The sequence below is a fragment of the Trachurus japonicus genome, chromosome 22, assembly GCF_045865225.1.
Source record: "Trachurus japonicus isolate A0001 chromosome 22, Traja_1.0".
NCBI lineage: Eukaryota > Metazoa > Chordata > Actinopteri > Carangiformes > Carangidae > Trachurus > Trachurus japonicus.
Window position 1 is genome coordinate 16261541 of NC_140928.1, and position 27881 is coordinate 16289421.

General features: G+C 42.8%; 2 protein-coding genes across 2 annotated transcripts; one reads left to right on the forward strand and one right to left on the reverse strand.

Moving 5' to 3' along the window:
* Positions 1–767: 767 nt before the first annotated feature.
* On the reverse strand, positions 768–13601 carry disp2 (dispatched RND transporter family member 2). The gene is made up of 10 exons (XM_085766960.1): positions 13312–13601; positions 9003–9147; positions 8578–8855; positions 8456–8485; positions 8202–8325; positions 7540–7655; positions 6674–6792; positions 5747–5844; positions 5358–5516; positions 768–4494 (listed from the first exon to the last, which is right to left on the reverse strand). The coding sequence occupies exons 1-10, from the start codon at positions 13404–13406 to the stop codon at positions 1165–1167; spliced, it is 4494 nt and encodes a 1497-aa protein (XP_085623086.1). The 5' UTR covers positions 13407–13601; the 3' UTR covers positions 768–1164.
* A 3119-nt stretch (positions 13602–16720) lies between these two features.
* On the forward strand, positions 16721–25976 carry pkdccb (protein kinase domain containing, cytoplasmic b). Its single transcript, XM_085768261.1, has 7 exons — positions 16721–17409; positions 18211–18348; positions 20027–20298; positions 20648–20727; positions 21031–21138; positions 24519–24695; positions 24969–25976. The coding sequence occupies exons 1-7, from the start codon at positions 16798–16800 to the stop codon at positions 25073–25075; spliced, it is 1494 nt and encodes a 497-aa protein (XP_085624387.1). The 5' UTR covers positions 16721–16797; the 3' UTR covers positions 25076–25976.
* Positions 25977–27881: the final 1905 nt, after the last annotated feature.

Sequence of the window (27881 nt, forward strand, 5' to 3'; positions counted from 1 at the left end):
CAGATAAAGGCTTTCTGCTCCTCAGATAATTGCCCGTAGGAGTTTTATCTTAACAGTGGTGCAGCAAGGTTTATATACATGAGCTGTTGAAGCTGCGGCATGTGATGGTACAACTACTGCTTTGGAAATAGAAATTAGAGCTCGCCCCTACGACTTTACAAAAGCTAAGGCATATACTGACATCCACACACCCAGGAACAGTATGCACCTTAATTTGCCAACAGTGTATAAACCCACAGTGTACACAGTGTAGTGTTAGAAACCATTTTTGCCTTTTAGGATCAGAACAGTAAGTAAACATGACATTTCTTTTGGCACCGACACTGGAATAAACAGCCTGACTTTTAATTTAACAGTGAAACATTAAATGCAACCAAACCATGACACTATCAATGACATGTTCTGACTCTCTAAGTCATGGTCACAAAGGACAAACTCTACACAGTATCACAAAGTGCAAAATCACCCGACTGACAGCTTTTTGCTACTCTAGATGTGACATCTGACTCTTGCTAATATACTTTATGTAATTTCTCCACACAGGCACACACAATGCATCATCTCTTTCTCCATTTATCACACATTTATCTTTTGAATATTCTGAAGTCCATTAATGTATATGGCTCATTAAGGTCAATTCCAGCATGGAGAAAGGCCAGCAGTTGCACAGAGTTGGCACTGTATTTGTTGACAACCCAGTCGGTGCAGATGTTAAAAAGTTCCAGGCACAAAGTAAACTCTGCCGCAGCAGGTGCAGTAACTGAGTGTTTTATTCTTCTTTTTTTTTGCTGACATACTCTAGCTGTAGTTTCTTCAAGTGTGACTTTGGTGCAAAATTGTGGCAGAAAAAAAGCTTCATCTTTTATGGTCTTTCTGAAAATGCTGGGCTGAACAAGTCATGCTTTGATTTGACCTTTTTGCTGGAAAAACACTCATGCTTTGACCTCATCTGTGACAGACACTTGAACAATTGTAGCAGCAACAGAAGACAAACATGCTGTCACATGTTACACTTGCAGTTAGCTTATATTTCCTTTGAGAATTATACAAAAGTAACAGTGTATGTTTCTTTTTGTAATTTATATTTGCTTTTGAATTCCTTTTTTATAATATAAATTCTGAGCATTTAATGCACAGTGTTTGCAAAGATTCCTCCAACTTTCCTCAACACGTATCCTCCCGTTGTCCGTCTCTCTTTATCCAAACATCTGGTAAGTCTGGCTTGCTGTTGGGTAAAATAACGACTTCCTCGCTCTGACTGGTGCGGCCCTTATTACAAGTCTCATAAACAGTATCTTTCAGTGAGAGACGAAGTGTGTCTCTTTTCCCGTTAAGATATCCTGGTTGCAACTGAGCCTCTCCTTCCTCTTCGTGTTGCTGCAGGTTTGAAGGCCCAGGTTCGATGTCGCTGAGGCATGTTTCACAGGTATCCTCCAGACCTTCACAGGAGCTGTGGGACAAGGAGGGATGCTCTTTGTGCGAGTGGTGATGGAGATGTTCCTGTGTGGTCTGTTCCTCTGTACAGAGAGACGGCTGATCAATGGTCTCCAGTGTGTGGCTGATTATAGTTTCCTGGATGCTGGAAGATGAAGAGAAAGATGTATTGGCCCAGTGCGTCACCCCACCAGGCTGACCTCTGCAGGTCTTACACAGCAGCTTATCCTTGGCATGGTCCTCTTGTGCCAGCCCCACAGGCCGCAGGGTGTTTTCTTTGTAAGGTGATGAAGTCTGGAGGGCTGCAGGCGGTTGGTAAATCTTATGTGAACGACTGCACGTCTCCTCACTCTCCTCATTCATGCTATTTCTCCCGCAATATTCGATCTCATCAGAGAGCACTGAGGGCCGGTTTGACAGTTTACTTGTGCAGGTGCTGTTCTCGAAGCTGTCACTCAGTCGATAAGCCAGTGGCTGCAGCTCATACTGCTCCGGCCCTCGGCCCCCGCCACCTCCCCCTCCTCCCCCTGCCCCTGTCTGTTTCTGCCTGTGTTGACGCTGGTGGTTGGGGTAGAGGAAGCCCCCTGTCTCTTTGTCGTAACTCCTCCTCACTCTAGATCTACCAAAGTCGCCGTTAGCGGCCGAGGAGGAACCAGGTTCTGTTGCCGAGCAAGAGGACAGCGCGCCGTCTGTCTGGTCCGAGAAACACGGCAGCGTGATCTTTCCACAGTTTTTCTGTGGTCCAAAAAAGCAGCACAGGGACTGGAAAAAGAAGGTGGCAAATCCGCATGCTACACATTTCACCAAAAACAGAAAAATTCCCAGTTTTCTGAACAGTAGAGCTGTGGCAGGCAGCATGATGATTCCCATGGAGAAAAATGCACCAGAAACTATTGCTACAGGACATCCCATCCTTTTAGTGGAGTGTGCTACTCTCCCAATTTTGTCTGAATGAGGAGCCAGGCTGTAGGATATGCAGAAGTTGGCTACAAAGTCAACAGACAGGCCTGCTGCTGATGATATTAATAGAGCCTCAATGCCACTAAGCTGCCACTCGAGAAGGACCAGGAGGCCGACGGTGACAAACACGCTGCCTCCAACAGCTATGGTGCCGTAGATGCTCAGCGGAATATTCCAGGTGGTGAGAAGAAGCAGAACAAATGTGATAGCTACCGAGAAGCCAGCTACCACCAGAGTCTCTGAGCTTAAGGACTGTTGTAGATCAAAAAGAGACAGCTGACTGATGAACCAGCCGTTCTCTAGTCCTCGTGGAGCTCCAGAGATTTCTCCGTTAAACCACGTCCGGATTTCTCTGTAAAAAACACTGGTTGAGCTGAAGTTGAAGCTGTAGAGGTATGTGGTTTTGAATGCCAACACAAGGGCAGCGACCCTTCCATCTGGCTGGAAGTACAGGCCTCCGCTGTGGGCCAGATGGCCCTCAGCGTACCTCTCTGCCAGCATCATGCTGAGGCAGTTCTCAAAAACGCTGGGAGGGTAGGGGAAAGGGATGTCATTACAGCAGAAGTGAAGGGCGTCATCACTCTCTGAGCACCGCCTGACAGATACCCAGTGTATTAGCTGCTCCACAAGACAGATATTTTCTGTCATAACATTTCTATCCTCAAGTGATGGAGGGGAATAAAAGCTTTGATTCTGGACCCGTCCACACAGGTCCCTTAGCCAGACCTGAGCGTCTGGTTGGCTCATGTTGAATTCTGGATCGAGAACCAAAGAGCCATTGCTTTTAGGGTTAAAGTGATCCCCATTATCTGTTGGCTTGACGCCCCAAACAAGCTTTAATGTGACAGGTTTATCTTCTCCATTTCTCTGTCTCTCAAACATAAACATGTGGCGATACTCTGCGTCGTATCTCTCAAATGGATGACTGGAACGGAAAAGCTGGCTGACCTTGCTTTCTAAGGTGGGTAGCTTCATGCCTGGGTCAATGCAGGACATGTAAGTGCCCCCAGCAGCGAGCACTGCAAACCAGCACACCCAGATGTACCTGAACTTTACCACTCCACAGGGCAAGATTTTCAGAAAAAATAAATTTGAAGTGTCGGTCAGCCCTCGTTTTAATTCTCTCAGCTTCTGGCCGAGGGTGAAGAGGCATTTCTTGCGTGAGCTCGTGTCCCAGAAGCCGCCTGTGTTTTTCGAGCAGCACGGTTTCCATCCCTGCACTGCCAGCGATGCAGTGGACGCCTCGGTGTGGCGCTCCCGCAGAACGAAAGAGCACGGCAGCCACACTAACGCCAGGAGCGAGCTGATGAAAGAGGCAGTTCCGAGGTAAACGGAGAAACATCTAATTGCTGTGATGCTGCTGAGATAACCGGAGAAAAACGCTGCACTGGAGGTCAGCCCGGACGCAAGAATCAAATAGCCGACTTCCTGCAAAGCCCTGTGAACTCTCTTCTCCAGGGAGGCTGAGGGGTTCTGGGATAGCTGCAGGTTCCAGAAATCAGCGAAGATGAAGACCTGATTGGAGCAGCTTCCCAAGAGAATAAGGCCTGCAGAGAGGTTGACCAGGGGGAAGAAAGTCAGACGAAATGCTACTTTGTAGAAGAAATAAGAGGTCAGGAGGGCGCCTGTGATTGCTATTACAGATAACGCTACTATGAAGAGAGAGTGGAGATAGAGAGCCATAGTGAAAAGAAGACAAACAACAGCTAGGACAGGATATACTGAATCTCTTGCAAGGTAGTGCTTGAACAGTGTCTGCTTGATGCCAAAGTCCATGCCGGTAATAGTGGTGTTATTGTAGGTCAGATCCCTGCCTTCAAGACTGCTCATGTATATCTCCATCATGTGCTCCCCTTTGTCGACGGGTAGGAACAGAAGGCTGTACTTCAGCGTCGGGATTTGGTATTCAACCGTCTGCGGGCCAAGAAAATCTTTATCGACCAGGAAGTGCAGGATCTGGAACACCACACGAGATTGTTTGCAGCGGGACGGGACAGAGGAGCAGCTGCCGTATTTGGGTCTGTCCACACAGGCCTCCACCAGATGTCCCTCATGATAGTACAGAGCGCACTTCCGCAGAAGGTTCAGAGACTCAGAAACCTGGTGAGAGGGGAGAGAAAATAATGTTAAAATTACTCAGATTCCTTTGACGAAAGAGACTGACATCATTGTATAGTCCTCATATTGCCAGCAATTCCCATGAAAAGTGAAAAACCAACAACATTGTACTTTCCTAAAACTGCAGAGCACTGTAGTTTTTAGCAAATGTCAAACAGTAAAATAAGTGAATCACATTTGTATTCATGTAAGGAATCTGTTTTACCAGTTTATTGGAGACTGGGACAGATTAAAACCAATTTAATACATTTGTTTTTCTTTCCGCAGTTGGGTGTTTTTTTATGGGATGAATTAATACAAACTAGAATGTGCATGCTAATTTTGATGAAGACACACATCACCCAGTGCAACAGTGTGCCTCAATTATGTAGTTATGCTTGTTTTTTATTTGAGGGCTGTGCACAGAGGAAGCAGATTGAATTCTTAAACCTACAACTGGTCAATGGCCTCTCAAAGTCACCAGCAATAAGATAGAAATTGCCTCCACGTCTGAAATTAAACATTAAGGTATGTAGATTATACGCTGAAAACATTAGTGCTTTGTCATAAGATGCACAGATGGTCTGCCCCACTGCATTTTATAGCTATTTACATAATCTTAATGTAAATCAAGGTTTACTTGACACCCCCACCACCCACCCACCCCCCAGTGTACCTGGTGCACTTAATGAGAACAAACCTAGAAACTGGATTTGGATTTAAGATGAACTGGTCAGGAACTTCTCGATGAGAAGTACTGTAATGTACTATTTAGTAAAATCTCATGTTAATCATTATTATATTTGTGGTTATTTTTTATTTTTTATTTTTTTTCCATGTTAAAAATGAAGAGAAGGCTGCAGTACTTGGTGTGAGGTAAGACTAAGGCAGCAGGAGGCATTGCTGAGTACAGCCAAGTAATTCCCCAGAGACCAGCTCGGACAGCAGCCGCTCCTGGACGGTCCCTCGGCCTCCGCCCTCACATGCTGCTGACACAGGTCCTGGAACTGAGCCTGGGAGCGAATCTGAATCAGGGAAGATAGAGAGAGATTTTTTATTTTTTGAACACATGCCCATTTTTGAAATGAGTTTTCAAATTCAATTTGAGTTTTTAAAAAAAATTATTATTATTCCTCCAAAGCATTAAAACGTGACATATGGTCAGCGCAGAGAGGACAGTAAAGAGTGACAGAGGGTGATGACTAAAGGCAGAGGACTATGGGTGAGACAAAGGGCTGAGTAGACAGTAGCGGACCCTGGATTGCTCCATCTCACACATGGCGTGGATGGCCTTCAGGCTCCAGAGACTGGCTGAGTTTTCTGATCGAAACACCAGCTGGGCCAAACGCTCGCCTGCGTGGACACAGACAGATGGATTGAGTGATAACCAGCAGTGACTCATCAGCTCATGGTTAGAAATGCACACATTGGTTATACTTTGCAGGGTATGAATTCATTCAAAGGTTAAAAAAAAACAGCCTAACCTCCAATTTCTTGTGCATTAAACCCTGCTGCTTTTGTTGAATAAAATGTAGACATCATATAGTGAAAATCCTAAGGCATTGAGGTGCTAATGAATTCATTCAGGGGGCTTTCTGTGTTTTTTTATGGGGCAAACAGCAGTATAGTCTTTGATCTACCAGCACACTATTTCAAAGTGGGGTTGAGAGCAGAAAATCTGGGATAACCTGCCCAAGGAAAAGCACTCAGCAAACTCTTCTCTTTGAAGCCTCACTAAAAGCTATTATTCGCATCTTCTTACTATCTTACATTTTTGTTCTAGCTATGCTTTTAACTAGCACGTTGTTACTGTTGTTTATTATGTTGTATTGTTTTTATTAGCTGGCTGGGGGGCTGCTGATTACTCCCGAAGAAGCTGGAGGATTTTGAATTCAACTCACGCTACTCATTTATATGGAAGTTAGTTGCTCATTTGCAGGGTTGGCATCCATCGTGTTTACATTGTTTAATTAATATTTCTATTTCATTTACTTAATCCCTGATTGTACTGGAGCCAACTGTGTTACATAAGATGCTTATTTAGCAACAAATCTATAATCAAGATTGTGATTGTCTCTTTGATGTGGTGGTTATATGGTTTTCATTGTTTCTGCTCTCAGTTTTATTCATCATCAGTGAATTAAGTTGATTGAAAGGTGTGACCCCATCAGGACTGACCCACCTGGAGTATCACACAGGAATGTGTTTGGAGACGAGTCTCGTGCCAACATCCTCTTGATGCGAAGCCTGGAGGCGTCTTGGCTGCCACTACCGTCTTTGACTTTGACAGGAACTCCGAAGCTACAGCACAGGGAATACACACACATGCATACACACTTTAAACCACCAGTTCTTTCTCTTTTTTTTTGACCACTTGTGGGTGATGGTAAAACACAACACATATGATATATACATATTTTTTGCACTAAAATATTTTTAAATTTTATTTCATTTTATTTTTATTTTATCGCTACTTTTGACTAATTTTGTACTTTTTGTGACTGCACCTGACACCATGTCAAATTCCTGTGACCTTTACTGCTCTTGGCAATGAAAAAAAAATCTGATTTCTGTCAGATCATTATCTTTTCAGTTCATATAGGCACAAACAAGTTAGCAAACAGAGATTGGCAAAAGTGAACTGAAACAGTAGAAACGGTTGAGTTCCCATCTGTGACACCAGCTTTAAAAAGCAAACTGCAGAGTCATGTGATCCACTCATCCATTAGTAATATAGAAATTTAGTTAGAGCAGCTTTGATAAATTATTCATTTATAATATTGATTACCTATTTTTAATTATATATTCTTCTACCAATATTTTCATATCCATTGTGCTACTGTCATATATCAATTATTGGTATTAGCTATAGGAGCAGTTCTGTCAGATTTCAAACCCTGACTTTCAGCCACATATATACCCCCGGCGTACACACACCACAACATGACCATAACTGCTCTATATCTCTATGTGTGCAGCTCATATCCATTTGGAAACCGTGTGTGACGTGTGCAGAAACCCAGCACTCTACTGAAACTCTCTGCCGACCTTTTACTGAGCTGCTGAGGTAAAGGAGACAGAGTTTTCCCCGGGCCGGTGTTCTCCTGCAGCTCGGACAAGCTGGACTGGCGAACTCCGATGTACGTTCCCCGTGGCTCAAAACCCTGTAGAAAGGACACACGCACACATACAGACATCAAAGCTGAAGACAGTGTAAATGCTGGTGCCCATCAGTGCGCTGCAACAGCTCACTGAATTAATCATCACCACAAGCACCCTCAAAAGAAAGAGCGCTACGCTTACTACCAAAACAGAGTCCTTGTATAACCCAATGTTCAATTCATATGTAAATCTTTTTAGATAACTCATTAACAGCTCATTGTTGTGAATCCCATGTTGCATTTTCAGATCATCCTTTGTCCTGTACGCCTACATCTCATAGGTGAGAAGATGCATTTAATTAAGATGACAGCGAGTGTGATCTAATTCATTGGATCTGACATGAGACTGACGTAAATGGAGACCGTGAGTCATTAGGGAAACAGTAATTTAACACTCAGCCTAAGGTGGTGGTGGTGGTGGGGTTGTATTGTAGATCTGACAGAAGCGTGACATCGCAGATACATCTGCTGCAGCAAGGGAGACTTTAGGACTACATTTTATTGACTGAATGCTTTTATATGCGTTATTTGTGTGTGTGTGTGACTCACCAGCAGTGGGTCAGAGAAGTCCGGCAGTGGACCGATGAAGAGTCCGGCCAATGAGCATCCCAGCAGCAGCACAGCACAACCCACCAACACTGCTAAGGGATAGTCCACTACCAGCTGGGAATAACTGCCGAATAGGTAACCACAGAAGAATAAGCAGTCGGAGGTATTGAGTAAAGATTAATTATTATGATCAGTGGGAATGTGACATGCAATACCTTTGGGCTTTGAAAGTGAGAATTGCTTTCAGTACTTACTTTCTGAGGATGCAGTAAAGTCCTCCATCCCTGTTAATGGTTGAAGAGTTTATTATAATGAGTCCACAGAAATGTGAAAACAATGCCACATAAAGAGCCCTTTAATGGGTCTTTAAACACACCTCACTGTCACCACATGTCGCTGTGTTGGTTTCTGTGTCCTGCTCTCATTAGACCCGTGCAGCCAGTGGCACCTCACCGCACCATGACGTGACGTCTGATGAGCAGAGCCACAGCTATGTCCCACTTTCACCACGACACCTCCTTCAGCATGACGGCCAGTTGTGTTTGACTTGCAGTCGTGGCAGGTGTTTGGTTTGATTGGACCATGATGGCTACAGTGGGGGCATTTTGGGGGTTGTGCTAAGTCGTAAGCCCCCACTCGAGGACCGTGGGGGACCTAAAGGAGAAAAGACAATACATGAATTGTACACATTTCAAATTGTGGATCTATTTATAACCTCTATATTTTTTTTTAGACTTTCTGGGTCCTTTTCATTGGGTGCCCATATATCTGTCCTAGTGTACAGTGAGTTTTCAGGCATACTTGGTGATACAGCTGGCAGGAGGAAGAGGGTCTAGCGAGGCTGCTGCAGCTGTCACACAGCTCCCCCTCAGACTGGAGGACTGTCAACGGGGCCTCGGCAGAACATTTACTTTCAGGAGGGCACAGGGAAACTGCTGGGATCTCACTGAGGAGGGGAAAGGAGGAGAGGAGAGGAGAGGAGAGGAGAGGAGAGGAGAGGAGAGGAGAGTGACAGATAAGTACAAAGAGGGGAAAAAGCAGCAAAGTTATTTGAAAGTGCAGTAGTTCAACCTGTTTATAAATGTAGCCGTAACCATGTGTCTCTCCTGCGTCACACTGATTGACACCTCAGCTTCCTGACTGCGGTATATTCGTGTTTCGGCTTCTACTCGTATCCCATGGAGCATTGAGCATGCCAGCACAATTAATGAGGTAAGGAATGGATTTCTAACCCACTCTGCAACTGGAAGCAACAAGGCCCAATTATAACAGAAGTAGGTGTCTGTCCAGTATAGATATCATGAGACTGAGTGATGACTCATGGGTAATGGCAGCAGTCAGGACAACACTGCAGTTACCTGTTTAATGATTCGCTTCTCCAGTCTGATGCTGCGATATATTCATTTCTTATACAGATATTGTTGCAAACAGATTTTATAAAACTTGGTTTAATAAGAAATGTTTGCATACACATGCGTACATAGACATGACATTTTGTTCAGACACTTGTGGTGCCGCTGTTAGCATAGCTGTGGAATCTCAATCACTTGTATTAAAGTCCTCTAAATCGCACCAGTGTATTAAAAACCACACAGAGCTGTCAGTGGGTGAGTTGGTCCCTAAAGGAAGTTGAGTAGTGCTAAACATTGTTCAAACCCACAGACCTTTATTTAAAATTCATGAGATTTAAACATTCCCAAGACACCAAACATGTCAGGTTGCATTTGAAGGGATATGCAGCCTATAATAGTGGAGCAAATGGCATTGCTGTCATAAAAAACTGTCTTATGTTTGGATGTTTTATACAATGTAGCCTACATATAATATACGTATAGAAAGAGATGGCACAAGATAATAGTGAATATACTGTACACTGTATGTCACACTTTAATGGGAGAAACTACTGTATGTACTAGGAGATCAAACCGATTGATTGACAAATGCATTTCACTTTGTTCCACCCAATTCCACAATTTTGACTTTAAAGGGATAGTTCAACATTTTGGCAAACTGGCCCAATGCCATAATCCCTATACTCATAGCAGTAGGTTCGTTACCTTTAATTGAGGCGCATGACGTCTGTCCAACTACCTATTTCTCCGACTTCCCATTTCTCTGACCATTCTTTTTTTTTTGCGTCCATTAGTCCGACCTCCCATTTCTCCGACTTAAGTAACCCTAACCCTAAACCTAACAGTAACACTGTAAAATAACTCGGGTTAATGGGTAGTCGGAGAAATGAGCGGTCGGACTTTTGGGCGGTCGGACTGACATATGCTCCCCCTTTATTTGTCGGTACGTGCTATTTTTAGAATGGCCGAGCCACGAGCTGCTCAGGGCTACGCTATGGAGGCTAATGGGATTTCTTGGTTTCCCTCATCAAACTCATCAAATACACAATCCAACAACTCCAAAACGCTGTCATGGACAAGTTGTGACCTGCACATTCACCACGCTATGAGATGATAATGGAACGTTACCAGACAGAGTTGTTTTGGAGTTGTTGGATTGTGTATTTGATGAATTTGATGAGGGAAACCAAGAAATACCATTAGCCTCCATAGCGTAGCTCTGAGCAGCTCGCGGCTCGGCTACGAAGTTCTAAAAATAGCTTGCACCGACAATTAAAGGTAACGAACCTACTGCTATGACAATAGGGATTATGGCAATGGGCCAATTGTCCTTAAATGTTGAACTATCCCTTTAAAAAGAAAATCCCTCCTATCTGGTCTCATGAATTCAGTGCTCGAGTAAATAAATAAACTACCGCCCTGGCTCTGTCTCAGTAACGGGGCCATGAGGTCTGTGTAGTCTACCACATGCTTGTTTTTCCACAGTAGACTGGATGCAACCGCACTTCCTGCCTTGTCACCATGGCGACGGAGTAAGTCAACAGAGTCTAAATGACCTCACATGGTTTTATTTGCATCCCATAATAAGGCGCACAGATGATGAGTGGTCTGCTGAATTAGTGGTATACTGTAGCAGAGGGATTGTGGTGCTGATTAATGATGGAGCTCAGTAAGGAACTGAACCACAGTATTTTTGTCTTCATATCACAATAAAACTGTAACATGATCTAAATAATAAATAGCTCACAGTGTACTCAGCAGCTCCATCGCAAATGTTTGTCATTTGGTTTAGCCTATTTAGAAGCTGGAGTGAGTGAGTAAATGCCCTAATAAAAACTATTTAGAAATCAACACTGTCAACTAATTGAGCACGATGTCTGTAGCTGAAGCATAGTGAACTCCATCCACTCAGGTTAGAACACACACACTGAATTATTAGGCAAGGCAAGGCAATTTTATTTGTATAGCCACAAACATTTTGTCTCAAAGGGCTTTACATAGCATCATAACAACATCCTCTGCCCTAGACTCTCACATCAACTGAGGAAAAACTCCCAAGAAAACCCTTTTAACAGGGAAACATTTGGATTAGTAGATACCACGTAACCTGTGCCTGACAGCCTCCTCACCACAGGGCTCGGGATGCGAGTGTTTAAGCCTATTACTCCTCCATGATGCATTTTGACAGGATTGGCCAAGGTGTGCACACACACACACACATATGTGAGGGCAGCAATTGGTGGAGCTCATCAATATTTCAGTGGATGAATACAAAAATCAGCTGAAATCCCTTTGTAAACTACCTCATTAGTTTACAAAGGCCCAGCAATGGCAACGACTGTGAGTTAAATATTAGAAACAAATCTAATTTCTACAATTCAACAAAACCACACACTACAACTTCCAAAATCGCCACAAATTTGCACAAACACTGACAACAAGTTCATCAAAAATATAGAAATACAGCGTCACAAGATTCTCTGTTGCAAGAAAATGTTTTTCCTTGAAAATGTTAGGCTACTTCAGTTAAAATACAACGCTCAAGTATATTAGCTAAATGTCCTTGCTGTAACGTTATTGTGCTCAGAGCTGAGTTTGACTAGTTGCTGTAAAGTGCATGAGTTGCGTATTTGGAGCCAAACTAAGCTTTAAGGTATTTAAAAGACTCCATCAAGGAGACTCACAAAGTCTCTGTGAGGCCACAGCGGTGTCAGCGCTCCCTGCTCTCCCCTCCGTCTGCCTCCAGGCCTCTGTCTTTCACCCTCGCTACAGCACATGTCTCTTTCATCAACTCTCTGGACGCCAGTCAGCGTCAGTGTCCGCAAACATCTCCCAAACTGCCAATCATGCATGCACATTGCACACACACACACACACACACACACACACACACACACACACACACACACACACCAAAAACAAGACCAAAGCTCAGTTTGTATGCAGGAGGCAAACTGTTAACCTTCTTAAAAAGCCAGAGCTGCTCCTGTGAGGGGGGGGGGGTTATTAGAGGAAAAATGCTTGAGGATCTGCAGAGAGGATCTGTCTTGGAGGGGCACAAATGTGGCCTGTTGCTGAGCTAAAGAGTGGCAGGCCTCAGCTGCTGCCAGCTCCACTTTCATGTTTGAAGCCTCTTGGCCATTTGATTTTCCCTTTTTTTTTTTTTTATACATGTACACTCACAGGGCTGCTGCATGGAGTGAGTGACAGGGTGACAGCACTGACCCAGAGAGGAAGCTGATGACACAGAGCAGACCTCGCAGTCCCTGAGTCAACCACAGTGAGTGCGAAACAGAGATGATGTATTACTGTATATCTGTATCCTGTATATCTTTAAAATCCCATTTATGATGATGAAATTCAAGAGGAAAATATATAAAAATGAAAATCTTGTAATTACCAAACATCAATTCTGAAAAGTAAGTTGACAACTGCACATGTGCACCTTTTGGTTTCACCAGCAGCAACAAACACAGCAACACGATCCGGATCCACTGATTCTGAGAAAACAATTGAAATAGGTCTAATGGAAAAATAATAAGATCAGAAGTCATATCCTGCACAAAATCCTATTGTCCATATAGCTGGATTGAGTGTCATTGAACGATACTCACAGCGGCCACAGGAGGGTAAGAACAACATCCACGTCCACTCACTGTAAATCTCTTGTATTCATATTTTATCTTTTTACTCCTCTAATCAAGTTACCTAGTAAGCTACAGAAAAAAATCCTCAGACAAAAAGAAAGCATAACCCACCTTTGGCAAGCCTCCTGAATATCCCTTTCATCTGTAGGAGAATCATCCATCACTATCGCATCCGTGCTTTCTCCTATTGTCGAGCGAGCATCCATGTCCCTCCTGATTCGCCTTTGAAAAACCAAAACTAAAATTCAAAATAGGCAATAATGCATTTGCTGTTATTTTGACCTGGGTTAACCCAAACAGTCCCCTCCATCTGCCCAGACTGGGTCCACGAGGATCGGAGGCACAGGCTTGTTTCTGAGGCTGCTACTACACAGCAGCACCGGGGCTGCTTGGGTTAATCTGCCCCGAGCTGCGCTCTGATTGGCGGAGCCGCGGTGATGCTGAGGACGCTGCCTGGTCGCTGTCCAACCGGCCGCGGTGCTGGAGCTCCAAGTGACGGATAGTGGGCATCAGTGCGTGATCCACTGGCTCGGACTGGAGCTACAGCAACTGTTTAATGTCCGATAGGAAGGTGAGCAGGCTGTGACGCTGTGGTCGGTAACACTTTATTTTAAGGGGTCCTTGTTCCTGTGTATCTACCTAATTAATTACAGTGTAGCCTAATTACCTATGTAACCGTATGTAATAACATGTACTTACATTGTAAATACATAGTGTATTTTGGTGTACTTACAGGTCCTTGTTACACTTGTAATAAGAAATGCCAAAGTGGCCTCTCTCTTTGCACAAGCATTTCTTATTACAAGTGTAACAAGGACCTGTAAGTACACCAAAATACACTATGTAATTACAATGTAAGTACATGTTATTACATACGGTTACATAGGTAATTACACTGTAATTAATTAGGTAGATACACAGGAACAAGGACCCCTTAAAATAAAGTGTTACCCTGTGTTCAATTAGACAATAATATAACGGGGACCTCCAGCAGCTGATCACAGGGCGGTGAATATTGTAAATTGGCTAAATATCACCCGGATATGAGACAACTGAGGAGGGGAATTAAGGTAAAACCAACCACCCCCAATCTATTTCTTTTTCTTTTTATTAATATTTACACCAATCACTAAAGAAGTAGCTCAGATAATCAGATCAGAGCAAATGTTTATGAATGCACAAATGGGACCCAAAAGAAGCTTAATAGTCAGCTGCTTGCCTTATTTTTCTGTTTCATTCCAATAACAAAATGTCATTTTAAAATTGAATTACTCCCATATAAAAAACTTATAATCAGTTTATAACCATCAAAAAGATCCTGATCCTGGTTAAACTGTTTTGACACGTTATAGATCAGAAGAACCATTTGCTGCTGCAAATAGGCTGTTTTGGCCTATATTGACATGTCATATGTGCAGACATAGACTAGCTACCATAAACTAACATTATCTTACCCAACATAAAGGTTAACCCCAAACTGGGATTTTTCACAACCTGGCAACCCAAACTTTTCTCTAATCAGTACCTCATAATTGATCAATATGAGTTGTTAACCATGACATCATCAACATCACAGAGGGTAATAATACAATCATACTCATGCCATTTATTAACAGCAATAACTTAAAACTTATTCTGTGTATCTTTAAAAACAAAATAAATTGGAATCAACATCACTCGGACTGGCTACACTGTTTTGCTAATGAATGAAATGCAGTTTATGAAGATAACATCAGGGTAAACTAAGCTTAAGTAGGTTTAGAAATTGCTCTAGATTTAAGATAATGAGGCAAGAAATTCAGAATAGAAGAAAACAGACAAGGAAAAAAGGGGGAATGTAACTTTGGGCAACTTATTAATAAGAGACGTGAGGGAGGAAGCCAAGGCCAAGCAGCTCTAAAGAAAGGAGAAACCAGCACAGCAGACCAGTGTGACTCGCTGCTAATGAGGCGGCTGCTGGTCTGGCTCTGGTTATAAATATGAATCATGGCACTGGGCCCTTGTCTCTGAGGGCCACACTGGAAAAAGAAGGAAGTGATTTATTGGAGGAAAGGCAGAGATCAGGAAGAGGAGGGTGTGAGAAAGTTTTGGAGGAGAAATGAAAGTCTGATTTCATGGTTTCAAATAAGAAGCAGAGACAGTAGAAGTATCTTTAATTTTGTCTCACTAATATAGCCCCGTTCAGTGCTTCAGAGAGTTATGTTGTAAAAACCAATTCATCCTCCTAAATTAGGTGGAGTAAACATATGCTGACAGATCAAAAGCCGCAGATGAGTGAGACATGGAAAACTAGAGGTGATCTGATTTGTTAAGAACTTTGTTTTCTACTTATCTCCCAGCTCAAGTCTTCCTGTGAATGATCACGCTCATATTAAACCAAAGCCTGCTGTGCTGGTGGCTGCCACTTAGTTTTCTGAGCAGCCTGTGTTGCAGCTGACGTGGCTAATGTCTTCTTGACTTCAGACACTGATTAACTTACACTGTTTAGCTGTCCAGCCTGGCACGCACACACACACACACACACACACACACACACACACAGAAAGAGAGGGAAGAAGAAAAACATGCAGGCACTGCAAACACGTACGCAAATACAGGATACCACACACACACAGGCACACACACACATACACATATAATGAGAGGTTGGAGAGAGTGAGGTTTGGCTTCTGGCTGGTGCTGAGGTGACAGCCATGGTAATTTCCTGTGGCACATTTCTGGGAAATGCTTCATTACAGCGTCAACGTTGCCTCCAGATCTGTGAGACCAATGCAGTCAAGTAGAAGTGAATCAAGAACCCTACACCATGAAACACTGTGTGGAAATAATACTGTGAACATGTACAGATCTGATGTGTTATTTTGAATATCTGATGAGGAATCTGGTTATTAAAAAATCAATCTCACAACAGGCATTGGGCCAATGCGGAGAAAAAGGTGTTTTGCTGCCACCTGTTGGACACTTTGAGGAGGTGACAGAAATCTTCCTCTTTCCTTCTTCTCCCTCATATTGTAGCTAAATACCCCACATCTGTATATATAGGCTAGTCAGCATGAAAACACATTCTATAACCCGATAATAATTGTCTCTCTTTTACATGAAATTGATCAGCATACTAATAAAAGTATTTTACATTTAACATTTTAATCATAATTTATATACAAATTTAATTTAGTCTTGATTCGTTTTTTCTTTCTTCTTTTTTCTTTTACCTCATGTGTAGCTACCTGTGATGATTAAAACTTATAGTTTCTGGTTAGGCAGTAACCTTTCTTCATATTCAGCTGTTTCAGTGTCTGATTGTTGTTGCCAGATCAGCTGCGGGAGACGCTTCCACGCGCGGACTCCCCCCTGACTCCCCCTGACTGACTGACAACATGAGGTCGAGCTCTCCTGCAAAGTTGTTCAGCGGGTGTAAAGTTACGAGCGCACAGGACACACCTCTAGAGGGAGTTCCCGGGGAGGTGGAAACAAGGAGCTGATCACTTCTCCTGCAGAAAAGCCAGGAGGAGTTCCTTTCACTCGGAGCGAGCGGTCGTCGGAGCCCGCGGCTGTGCGCCCCTTCCCCGCAGCAGTAGCCGTGCACCGAGAGGAGAAATGCCCGAGATGGGCAACTCTTTACGCGCGGCTGCCCTCCTGGCTTTCGTGGTTCTCTCCATTCTGGTGTCACTCTTAATTAGCAGCGTGCAGCAGTTTGGAGCCAGAGTCTCGCACTTTTCTAACGCAACTCTTGCTGCTGATGAGCAGGAGTTTGAGTCGCTCCGCGGGGCGTTGATTTACCAACTTAACGAGAGGCGCAAAGAAATCATTCCGCTGCTTTTGCCCGGTGATGGTGATGATGATGCGAACGGACAATCCGAGGGAATTACTCGACTTTCTCCCCAACTGGACTCAAACTTGGATTATAATCTGTGGAATGAGATCACGCACGGCTCCGTGAAAGCGCATATGGATGAAATGGGTTGTGATTCTCTGGTGGACATGCAAGCGATGGAGGTCCTTGGGTCTGGATACACCAAACTGGTTGTCAAAGTGAACCTGGCTGGAGGTCAGCCCGTGGCTTTAAAACTGGTCAATGAGCAGGGGATAGATATGGGGAAGTGTTTGGAGGATTTTAAAGACCCACAAGGCTGCCGCGAGCTCGTTTCCTACAAGCTGAAGAAAGAAATAGTCCTGTTGCAGAGGCTGCAGCATCCAAATGTCATAAAGGTGAAGTATCTGCACCTCTGTTTGCATCCTGTGCATCCATTTGAAACCTTTTATCCATGGGGAGTAAAGTCAGTGCTCTATACTAACCCAGTGTTAAAGAAAATGTATATTTTAAAGTTAAGGAAGGTTTGTGACATCAGAAGCTACTGCCCACTCGTAAACACTGGAAATACTGAAGGAAGATTATTAAGATTTTCCATAATCCATGCACCACTGCTCACATTTTCCTTTGTCTGGCACACAGTGAGCCAAAAGAAAGGCCTCATTGGCTCTGCAGGACCTTCCCATGTAATTAAATTAAATTCACTGACCCTTTGCTGACCTTTGGGTCCAGTTTGGCAAGAACTGACAATGTGCCTCTGTCCTCTCTGCTATCCCTGGTTGCATCTGAAACCCCCCAGCGCTTATTCACTCAAACCATTACAGCCCAATTTAGAACTAGTTGAAACTAAACAGATGGGTTTGTTTCTCACATCCAGCAGTCGTGTGACAGCGGTGTGTCCGAGAGCTCGGCCCAGCTCAGAAAATGTACAGAGCGCATTCCCCTGTAGGCTATAATGTGATTTTATTGTCACAAGTCTGAGCTGCGGGGAGTCAGGCTGGCAGAACATCATGTCCTCTCAATTTGGCCCCACACTCAGGACTTTTGGACACTTAAGCCAGTTGTTTTATTTAATATCTGTAGAGTTAAAATGTTTTTGTTTTTTTTAAAAGGGGGGGAGACAAAAACAGCAGGTTAATTATCTATTTTACTTTAATCACAAACACTTGCTCTAACCAGACTTCTTCTACACTCCACAGCTCAAAGGTCATTGTGCAGGGGATGCAAGCGGCCACGGAGGAAAAGGAGGGAGAGGAAGAGTCACAGTCATTCTGGAGCAGGGGAGTCCTCTCCAGATGATCCAGCTGCTCCAGAGCCCCTGGGAGGACAGATTCAGGGTAAGCTCATTAGCTCCTGTTTTTTAGCTCTGGCTCTTATCACCACACCACCACACTCTCTCACATCCTGCTGCGCATAATACATGTGCAAGGGCCTCGGTGTAAGATAGATGAAGGCTGAAAGATGAGGGAAGGTAGACATTTGAAACTTCTGGAGGTCTGACATTTGTCCCTCAGTGTATTTGATCAGGCCGTGGTTGAAATGGAGATGGGCTCTGGAGTTAATCCACTGGAGGCTAGGAATGTCATCTCCTCACACACACATGCACACACAGCTTCAGCTCAACCCCCATCACAGGTATGCTCACAGTGGGAGTCAACAGAGGCTGAATCCAAGCGTGTGTGTGTGTGTGTGTGCATATAAGTGTTTGAAAGGGAGAAAGAGTGAGCGGAAGAGCAAAAATGAAAATGTTAAGAGTGTGCATGTTTTATATTTGGATTGGCAAAAGTAGCATCACCGTCTGGAAGTATCATCTCAACTATGGGCCTAATTTTGCTACATCACTCAGACAGCCGTTCATAATACCCCCACTCCCCAAGCTGCTCGGCCCCTTTCAGCTACGTTGCATCTGCGCAGACTACAGTAATCCAGGGGTGTTTGGTTTCACCCAGCCCTGTTTTTACAGTGCTTCGATCCCACCAAGTGACGTCCAAGAGACTCGCATTACCTAACACTGCAGCTATGTTTGCAGTGTGACAGAATCATTTCACGCTCTGTCAGTGCGTGGCTAATGCCTTTATTTTGCCTTTAGTGGCCTACTTATTTTCTCTTTCTGTTTTTATTATAGAATTTAAAGAGTCCTATAAAACCAGTTTCAGGAAATGGTTTGCAAATGTGGTCGGTGAAATGTCTTAAAAGTAAATAACACAGTGTTTTTTGCCAGACTGAAAGTTTATATTTTACCATTTTTAGCTATAACATGAAACTTAATTACATTGTCTAGGATGTCACCTTCAGTTTTTAGCTTGAGTAGCCTGAGAATGTTTTGGTTCGTCTACCATGATAGAAACGTTTTTATTTGACAAAAACCGGAAGAGGCTGAACTAACCAGGAAAACCAAATCCAACTTTGGAGCTACAATTAGGATTGGAACTAACTATTATTTTGTGTTTATGATCCATTGTTTTGTTTTTTTAAAATAGTCAAAACTTAAATTGACATAAAATAAATCTGACACAATTTTGATAATACAATATTCACTTTTTCACTTTGTCGGCAAAATAACTTTCAGAATTCAGGATTTCAGACTTTTTAACTTAAATTTGCCGGTTTTCATTGTTTTCCATGTTTGCAAATGGAATATTTTGGGGCTTTGGACTGGTCAGACAAAATGATTGTATTTATTTACTTTATTAATTAATAAATTTATTTATATATATATATTTTTATTTATTTATATATGAATTCATAAAATATTTGAAAAACAATGTAGAATGTGCAAAAAGTTTAACATTTCAGTGTCATTTGACTAACATCACAAGAATACAAAATATTGAAATAAAATTACGGAAAACATCTTAACCAATTAATTGCTTATCTGAATTGTTGCGGATGCATTTTCTGTTGGCTGATTTATTGTTTCAAATGTCAAATGAGTTACAAGGAAGTTCTGTGAACTTAAACAAACTGTTATCAATCCGGCTGATCAGGTTTTGGTATGTCTGCTCCTCATCCCAGGTTTGTCTGGACCTCGTCAGGCTCCTGCACTTCCTCTCCCAGTCTCCTCTGGGCTCCGTAGCTCTGTTGGACTTCCAGCCGCGGCAGTTTGTCACCGTGTCTGGTGAACTGAAGCTCACGGACCTGGACGACGCCAGCGCCAAGGAGACCCGCTGTCAGAGCGACGCAGACTGCACGTTACAGTTTCCACACAGAAATTTCACTCTGCCCTGCTCGACACGTGGTGTGTGCGAAGGCTTGAATGAGAAGATGAACATTTACAATGCCTATAGGTAAGAAACATGATAGTTTTACTGCGTGATAGATGTGTGTGATGGATGGATGGAGCAGCAGCTGCATGAGTGATTACTTAAATATAGGTTCAGCTGACATCTAAAATGTCGATAGTAAAGAAATACAGCTTAAAATATGTGGCTTGATGGAAGATGTGATAAATATTAGTAGAGCCAGTGGGAGAAGAAAGGTGCATTTCCCTTTTTTAAAAAGCCCTCAGATTTTGACAGCTTTATGAACTGTTTGTTTTAACACCAATGTGAGACAAGTCATGTTCTGTGAGAACTATGTGATGGGGCTTGTCTGTCTTTCTGTCTGTCTGAATGAGTTGTCTCTGCTTGGCCCCAGGTATTTTTTCACCTACCTGCTGCCTCACCAAGCCCCGCCCGGCCTCACACACCTGGTAGACCACATCATGAACTCCACAGGTGAGGACAGGAGACATCTTGACGTGACAGGACACTAAACTATGGAAGATCAGAAAGCAAATCATTCCATTATTGGAGTCGTGTAATGACATGTCTTACTTTAAGTGCTTCTTTTAATGAGCTCAACAAAATGCTTCACGACATGTAACACAGGAGTGAATACAAGCTCTGTTGAGATCACACAGCTAGGATTAGAGAGAGACGAGCAGAGCGGGGGGAAAACACAAATCTTCTATATTGGTTGATTTTACGCCCTTAGTCAGTTAGATCTTTTACCAGACTAAATGCTTTGTGTGTGTCCAGGGGAGCTGAAAGCTGACATCAATCAGACGTTGGAGGCCTTTGAACACATCCTCCTCCTCTACAAGTCTGGCCTGCACCTGGACAACCTGCCTCCATCAATAATCAGAGGTAAGAAGGCTGGAGACTGGAATGAAGGCTGCTTTTTTTTTCATGAAGTACAATGGGCCCTCATGTCGACCTTTTTCTTGGAGGGGAATGCTTGGCCCCTTTTGATTCACTTCTTTGAGAAAACTGAAACAGCCAACCTCCACCTTCATTTTGTATCTTTAAAAACTGAAGGAGGGTTGTTTCTCCCGTTCGTAGTGTTTTGACAGGTTTATTAGGCAGCTGGAATGATCGGACAAGACCAACAAAGTGGGATTAATCCTGCATGTCTCTGGCCCAGAAAGCACAGTTGGCGTTCATTTAACAAAACAGTGCTGGGATAACATGGAGTTTTTCTTCACATAATAAATGTTTTATTTAGGGTTTTTGCTATGTAAGGATAGTTATGAAGAAAATGTTTTATCCATCTTTGAAATCCCTTAATTAAAAACACTATTTAAGTTAATCCTCCCAGAATGATGAAATAAAGTCATTTCTGCAAACTTTCCACAACATTTGTGTATACTTAAAGTATAAGCACCAAAAGTCCTTCACTTTTCTTCTCTCCAACTCGCCTCCACTAACTCCACTGCAGCCCCCTAACCCCTCCCGCCGTTCCTCCCAGCTCTATGAAATATTAATAACAGAATGACTGGCCTGCGTTCCTGTGGTGAGATTTTTCCGTCCCCCAGATGCTGGACTGTTTATATAGCAGCGCTTTGTGAATTTAATCACTGATTCAGGGTAAAGAGGCCTGGGCGCTGAGGCTGACACCGGGAGGGAATGTTTTAGCTTAACAAGGAGGTGCCATGAGCCAGCCCTGCTGCTGCTGCTGCTGCTGCTGGGGCTGCTGAGTGTGTGTGTGATAAGACCTAAAGAAAATGTGTGTTTATACTTTCACCATTTAGTGGATTTCATTAAAAAGGGTAGGCTACTTTTTTTTGGTCAAGTACAAACCAGGTCACATTTCAGTTTTCTTAAGCTTTGTTTAATTAAACCTAGTTTAGCTTCATTTAGTTTAGCGTTGTCAGGTTAGTAAAATAGGCTACACATTTACTTTTTTGATAGTTGAACATGGGGAAACGTCTATCTTGGCTCTGTCCAGGACATAAATTTTAGCAAAGTCACCAGTTCTACGCTTCAAATTTGACACGAATTGAACAAACAAGCTGCATCACGTTAATTCATGAGGTGGAATTTGTTATTTTTAGATGGCCAGAAGAGTTGTAACCCTGTTTCAAGTCTTCTTGCTAAGCTAACATTTTTAGTTTAGCTTGATTTAACCTCATATCATTTTATCTTATTCACATTCTTGCCAAGAGTTGGATAAGATAACAGCTCTCGTAAAGAGTCTGGTAAATATACGGCTAAAATTAGCAAATGGTCAACAAAATTCATCTCATTATAGATTAAATTGCTCCAGACCAAGAAATGAAACCTATAAAACGTGTTTTTACACTTGAGCTTTTGATCATGTCAGACAAACCAGATATGATATGTTCATTAGTGAGGCTTTGTGCAGAGCCAGGCTAGCCGTTTACCCGTGTCTGCAGTCTTTGTGTTTAGCTAAGCTAGCCAGGTGGTTATTGTAATTGGTGGTAATTGTAGCCATATATTTATCAGATAGCTATTAGTGTGGTTTAATCTTCTCATCTAACTCAAAGCAGAAAGGAGCAAAAGGAGTATATTTCCCCAAATGTGAAACTATTGAGGATTAAACAACCAGAAGAGTGGGGGGAAAAAAATCTAAAGATCCTGCAATTGTATATTAAAAAACACATGGGCTCATTAACATGTCTCCTCTCAGAAGAGGGAAGAAAAAAAATCAGAATCGCAGCCAAGGACACAAACATAGAGCGGGATAAAAGAGGCCAAATGGCAACAGAGCTCAAAGAGGAATAACATGAGCGTGCTTGTGTGTAGATAGAAAAAAAAAAAGTTGCTGATCACATCCCAAGTCTTAATTTGAAATTGCTGACAGATGGAGATTCATTGGTAATGTGGATGTAACTTTTCCACAGCTGAGATCATTTGTGATTTGGTGAAGGAAGCCAAAACCTGGTAAAGATAGTTTCTTAAAACAGCTGGTTCTGCAGATATAAATTTAGTTGGTGTGATAAAAAGCAAGGAATGAAATGTATTAGAGCCCTGAGCACAGTAATAAATATGAATATGTTTAATAGTCTGTCTATTAACATGAAAGCAAGGCTGTTTCCTGCTGTTCAGCTTGAACACAGAGCTTATATTCATATGTCTCCGTGTCCTCAACATTTGAGGCCTGCCACCCTTTAGCTCCCCGGCAGGCCTCTTTTTTTTCTCCCTCGAGAAGGATCCTCTAAATACTCCCTCTCCTTGTCCCCTCTTCTCAGACCCAGAGGGCAGATCCTTGTGTCTTTTTCCCTGTAACAATACCTCTACACACACACCAGCTCCTGCTATTTAAGAAGGTTAACAGTTTGTAACATTGTGCCTCCTCCGCACGGACGCACAGACTAGGTTTTTGTCCAATTCTGGTATGTGTGTGTGTGTGTGTGTGTGTGTGTGTGCGCGCATGAGAGAGAGTGTGATTGCAGGCATGTGTGTGTGCATGCTTCTTTCTGCTCCTGCTAATGTGTAGCAGATGATTTAAGGCCAGGTCCACAAGAAGTCTGACTGAAAGAATTATGATGATGAATGTAACACAAATGTTGAGCAGGAAGAAGGTGAAGCAATTTTTTTCTCTCTCAGTGCAGAGCAGCAGTTTGTTGGAGAAAGGCTCACAACTGGTGTCAGATGCAGAATCTTTTGTTCTGCTTTACAGACCCTAAACCTAACCAGAATAGAAATTCATGGTTCTGGATTATTTACAAAGAAATAGTTTGTTATTGCTGAAACAATTAGTGGACTCGTAGAGTGGCGGCGACTATTTTTATATTTTGGCTTTTTTTCAAACAGTGTCAAAGCTTGGCTGTGAGGATTTGCTGCTTCTCTTTGGCTCACGTTAAAGTAAAACTGGCAACAAAGCGAACTTATCCAAACCTTGTATGGTCATCATGTAGCCTATTTCATGGTACCTTGTAACTTGTATCATGTACTTGCATAAGATATTAGAAAACTTACACACATTTTGTCACAACCCCAAACATAACAAGACTGTTTCCTGTGATTTATCATCCTAGTGGTGTAACTTTTTACTCTAAGTGTGTCAATCATATTAATCCCTCTGAGCCAGTAGAAGCTCTGTAGTTGCATGACAAATATCTTACAGTAAGTGTGTTTTCTTTGTTGTTTTTCTTCATGTTCATATCTGTATTCTCTTTATGCTGCCTGGGGATCATTAAACTTTCATCCTGTCCTCAGAGAACACTTCAAAATCTTTCACTGGCCTCATGTACTGAAGTGGCGTCTTTTTCTCTTGTGGTTAGATTACACGGTGATGCGAGGTATGGGGACCTCTGGGAATGTGGAGTACCGCTGCTGGCCGTCATACAGCCAGCAGGGCTGCGTGCTGTCTGTCCACAGCGCCAGAGAGGCTGCGTACATCTGCAGCTCCCACTCTCAGTGCAACAGCTTCACTCTGACCGGACAGAAGACATGGACAGGTTGGTAATGCTACAGATTAACACCTTTCTTTCTTCTGATCTGTCTGTTGTTATCTCTCATCAACAGGCTAGGCATTTTAAATCATGTTTGCATTACGACTGAGACTGGGTGCTGCTGGGTAAACACACTGAGCCCGGCCATTACTTCTTTAATCTTTTGCTGAAGCTTTTAAATGTTGAAATGTACACAGATATTAAGGACATCAAGCCAGAACATGTGTTAAACATGACTCTTTTTCACTCTTCCTCGCTTGTTTTTCCCTCTCTTTGCAGGTCGCCTCCTGGCCTCTTTCAGGAGCAGCTTCAGCCATCTGGTGCCTGATGGGACATCAGAGGTGTACGTGAAGAAAACCAAAGCTCCTGAGACGTCTACAGTGTGACGCGAGGAACAAACACAGCAGTCCTGTTTATATCGAGTTGGAGTTACCGTGGAGTGGGATGAGAGATGACGCACAGACGGAGATGCGAAGCAAAGCAAAACGTTGCGCTTAAGATCAGAAACTGAGTCCTCCTTGTGAACATGTTGAACGCAGCTCAGCTCTGTGGGTTCACAGGAGGAGCGCAGAGGCTGAGGAGGAGGCGTTTGAAGTGAGGCAAGTGAATGTGATGTATTTATAGGGCTTCTGCTCAGTGACTGTTTGATCTGCCTGCCAGCTCACTGCCTCTGCCAACTACTATTTAAAGGGATTTCCCTTCAGGTACAATTAAGGAGGGAGAGCCTTGTGCCCTTGACATGTTTTTTTTCTACCTTGTCTTTATTTGCCATGTGTGTGTGTTGGCTTTCGTTGTGAGGCCGGGTCCCCGTTGCTGGATTTTTAAGCCAAAGAGGTAATGAGAACAGCCACTGCAGCTCAGCGTTTGAAGCCCGGGGACGAGAAAAGAAAACAAGCTCTTATAGAAATACACTTTGATGTTAATGCGCTGAGGTTGCGGCTGTTTTTTCACGGTTCCCTGGCTTAGCTGCGCTGTGGTATGAGATGGCAACAACCATGTAAGCATTTACACATCAACAATGAGCAAAGATGATTAAAACCATTCCAGAGCAGTCTGTTTTTACACACTTTTGTAAACGTAGTTTATCCTTCTTACTTCCTAAATATTTATATGATCAAATGAAATGTAATTGCTCTTACATGATTGTGCATTATAGCTTACGTGCACCTTGTGGGTGAAACTTTTTATTTTCAATGAAAAATTATTCACTTCAGTGTTTTTTTTATACTTCACTAATTGTTACTGTACAGTTTTACAATTTGTAATTATATAAATGTATTGTTTCTACTTTTTTTGCTGGTGTAGTCATTTGCACTTTTATTTAACTTTAGTGTAACTATATGTGTTTATTTCTCATTAGCACGCTTCGGTGTGTCTGTGTTTGCGAGTGTGTGTGGGCGTCGATGGGGGAGGTGAAACTTGCATGTGTATACTGTCCTGGTTTTGTGCGTGTTTAAGTCCTTTATCTGATCGCGTGCCCCCACATCTACAATCTGTGGCCCATCTGAATGGGTGAGACTGCAAACCCACAGAGCTCCGCAGAGTTTGCACAATACATGAGGAATGCATTCAAATGCCTTGTCATGCTGGGCTCATTATTAGCCTTAATTAATACATGTAAATTGGCTTACTTACCAGGCCTTTCTCATGTTGAGGGAGGCGGTGATACTGTAAGACAAAGACAGTCAGCAGGACAATCAGAGCTGAATCTGCTGTTTGCACACGAATGGACCTGCCATCTGTGCCTGCCAGGAGGAACCTGGTGAGGTTCAGATAATGGCGGGACTGCAGGGTGGCAAACTGGAGGATTTGTAAGGTCAGGACTTGCAGCATCAGGATTCATCTGCCTCAGAGTTTCCGACAGGAGAGAAAGAGCAGAGCAAATACCTGTGATGCACTGATACTAGCCAGAGGTCTCTGTAACATATCAACCCCCACTCCCCACATATTTCTCGTTGCATTTACATAGAGGGAAAAAAATCAGAAAGTTTAATCTTGATGCCCAATTTTGTTTAACAAATATCGTACAACATTTAAATTCTCAATTATTGTCATTACGTAACATCAATTGATGTTGAAATTATCGGACATCTGGCTTGAGAAATGCAACGAAACAAAAAATCAGACCAGATACGACAAATTCCAGATAGTTTTGTGATTCCTTTACCATTCAGCCATACCACTACCACAGACTTGAAAGGACATGTCCTGTCTACAAATTACACTTTTATGGCTGAGACACCGGGGAGGCCTCAGGATCCTCTTTGCCTCATGTTGGCCCCTTTTTGTCTGGACAAAGCTGGCTGATTAGAGTCTGATTATGGAGATAAGGAGTCTGAGTCAGATTAGATAAGACCAAACCAACTCACTGGACCAACACAGCAGGACGGAGTAGAAGGACTGGTTGCATGGTTGGGAAAATAATCCCCCCACATGAGTGTGTGTTTTATCTGTGCTATGGTAAATAGGCCCTAGACTTATATCATGAGTCAAAGAGCTGCTGGAGGCCACAAGACTGTGAGCCAAAAAGCAAAGAAGTAAGCCTAGTGTGAGGAATGTATTGACTTTCTACCAAGAAGACTGAAATCATGAGGCTACTATGAAGAGCCGTTTAGCTGAATTATCTCTGGTTATTTAGGCTGAGAGCACAGCAAGCAGCTAACTAAGTTAGCCTCAACATACAGACTGGAAATAGGGACAAAAAGCTAGCCTAACAAGTTGACACTGATTTACAGGGGAGTTGCTGGTAGGACCTTCCAAAAAAATAGTGAACCAACAATTTTACACTACACTTTTAGGGCACATGGCGTCTGTCCAACTTCCTATTTCTCAGACTTCCCATTTCTCTGACCATACATTTATATATTGTTGCACTCCCATTTCTCCGATTTAAGTAGGCCTCATCCTAAACCCAACCATAACCCCCTAGAATCAATAAAAAGTCAAATGAATGGATAGTCAGAGAAATGGGTGGTTGGACTGACATATTCTTCCCACACTTTTAGACTTTTGAACATAGCTTTTTAAACAAATATTGGATATCATGTTAGTGAATGAGGTTAAGAGCTGCTGGTTTATCTTTGTTTTTTGTTTTCTTTTACCTTTTTGAGCTAGGTTTTTGTTGTATTACTAATCTAACTAACTGCTGGCCTGGGTATAGTTCCATTACTGTAGAGACATGAGTTCAATACC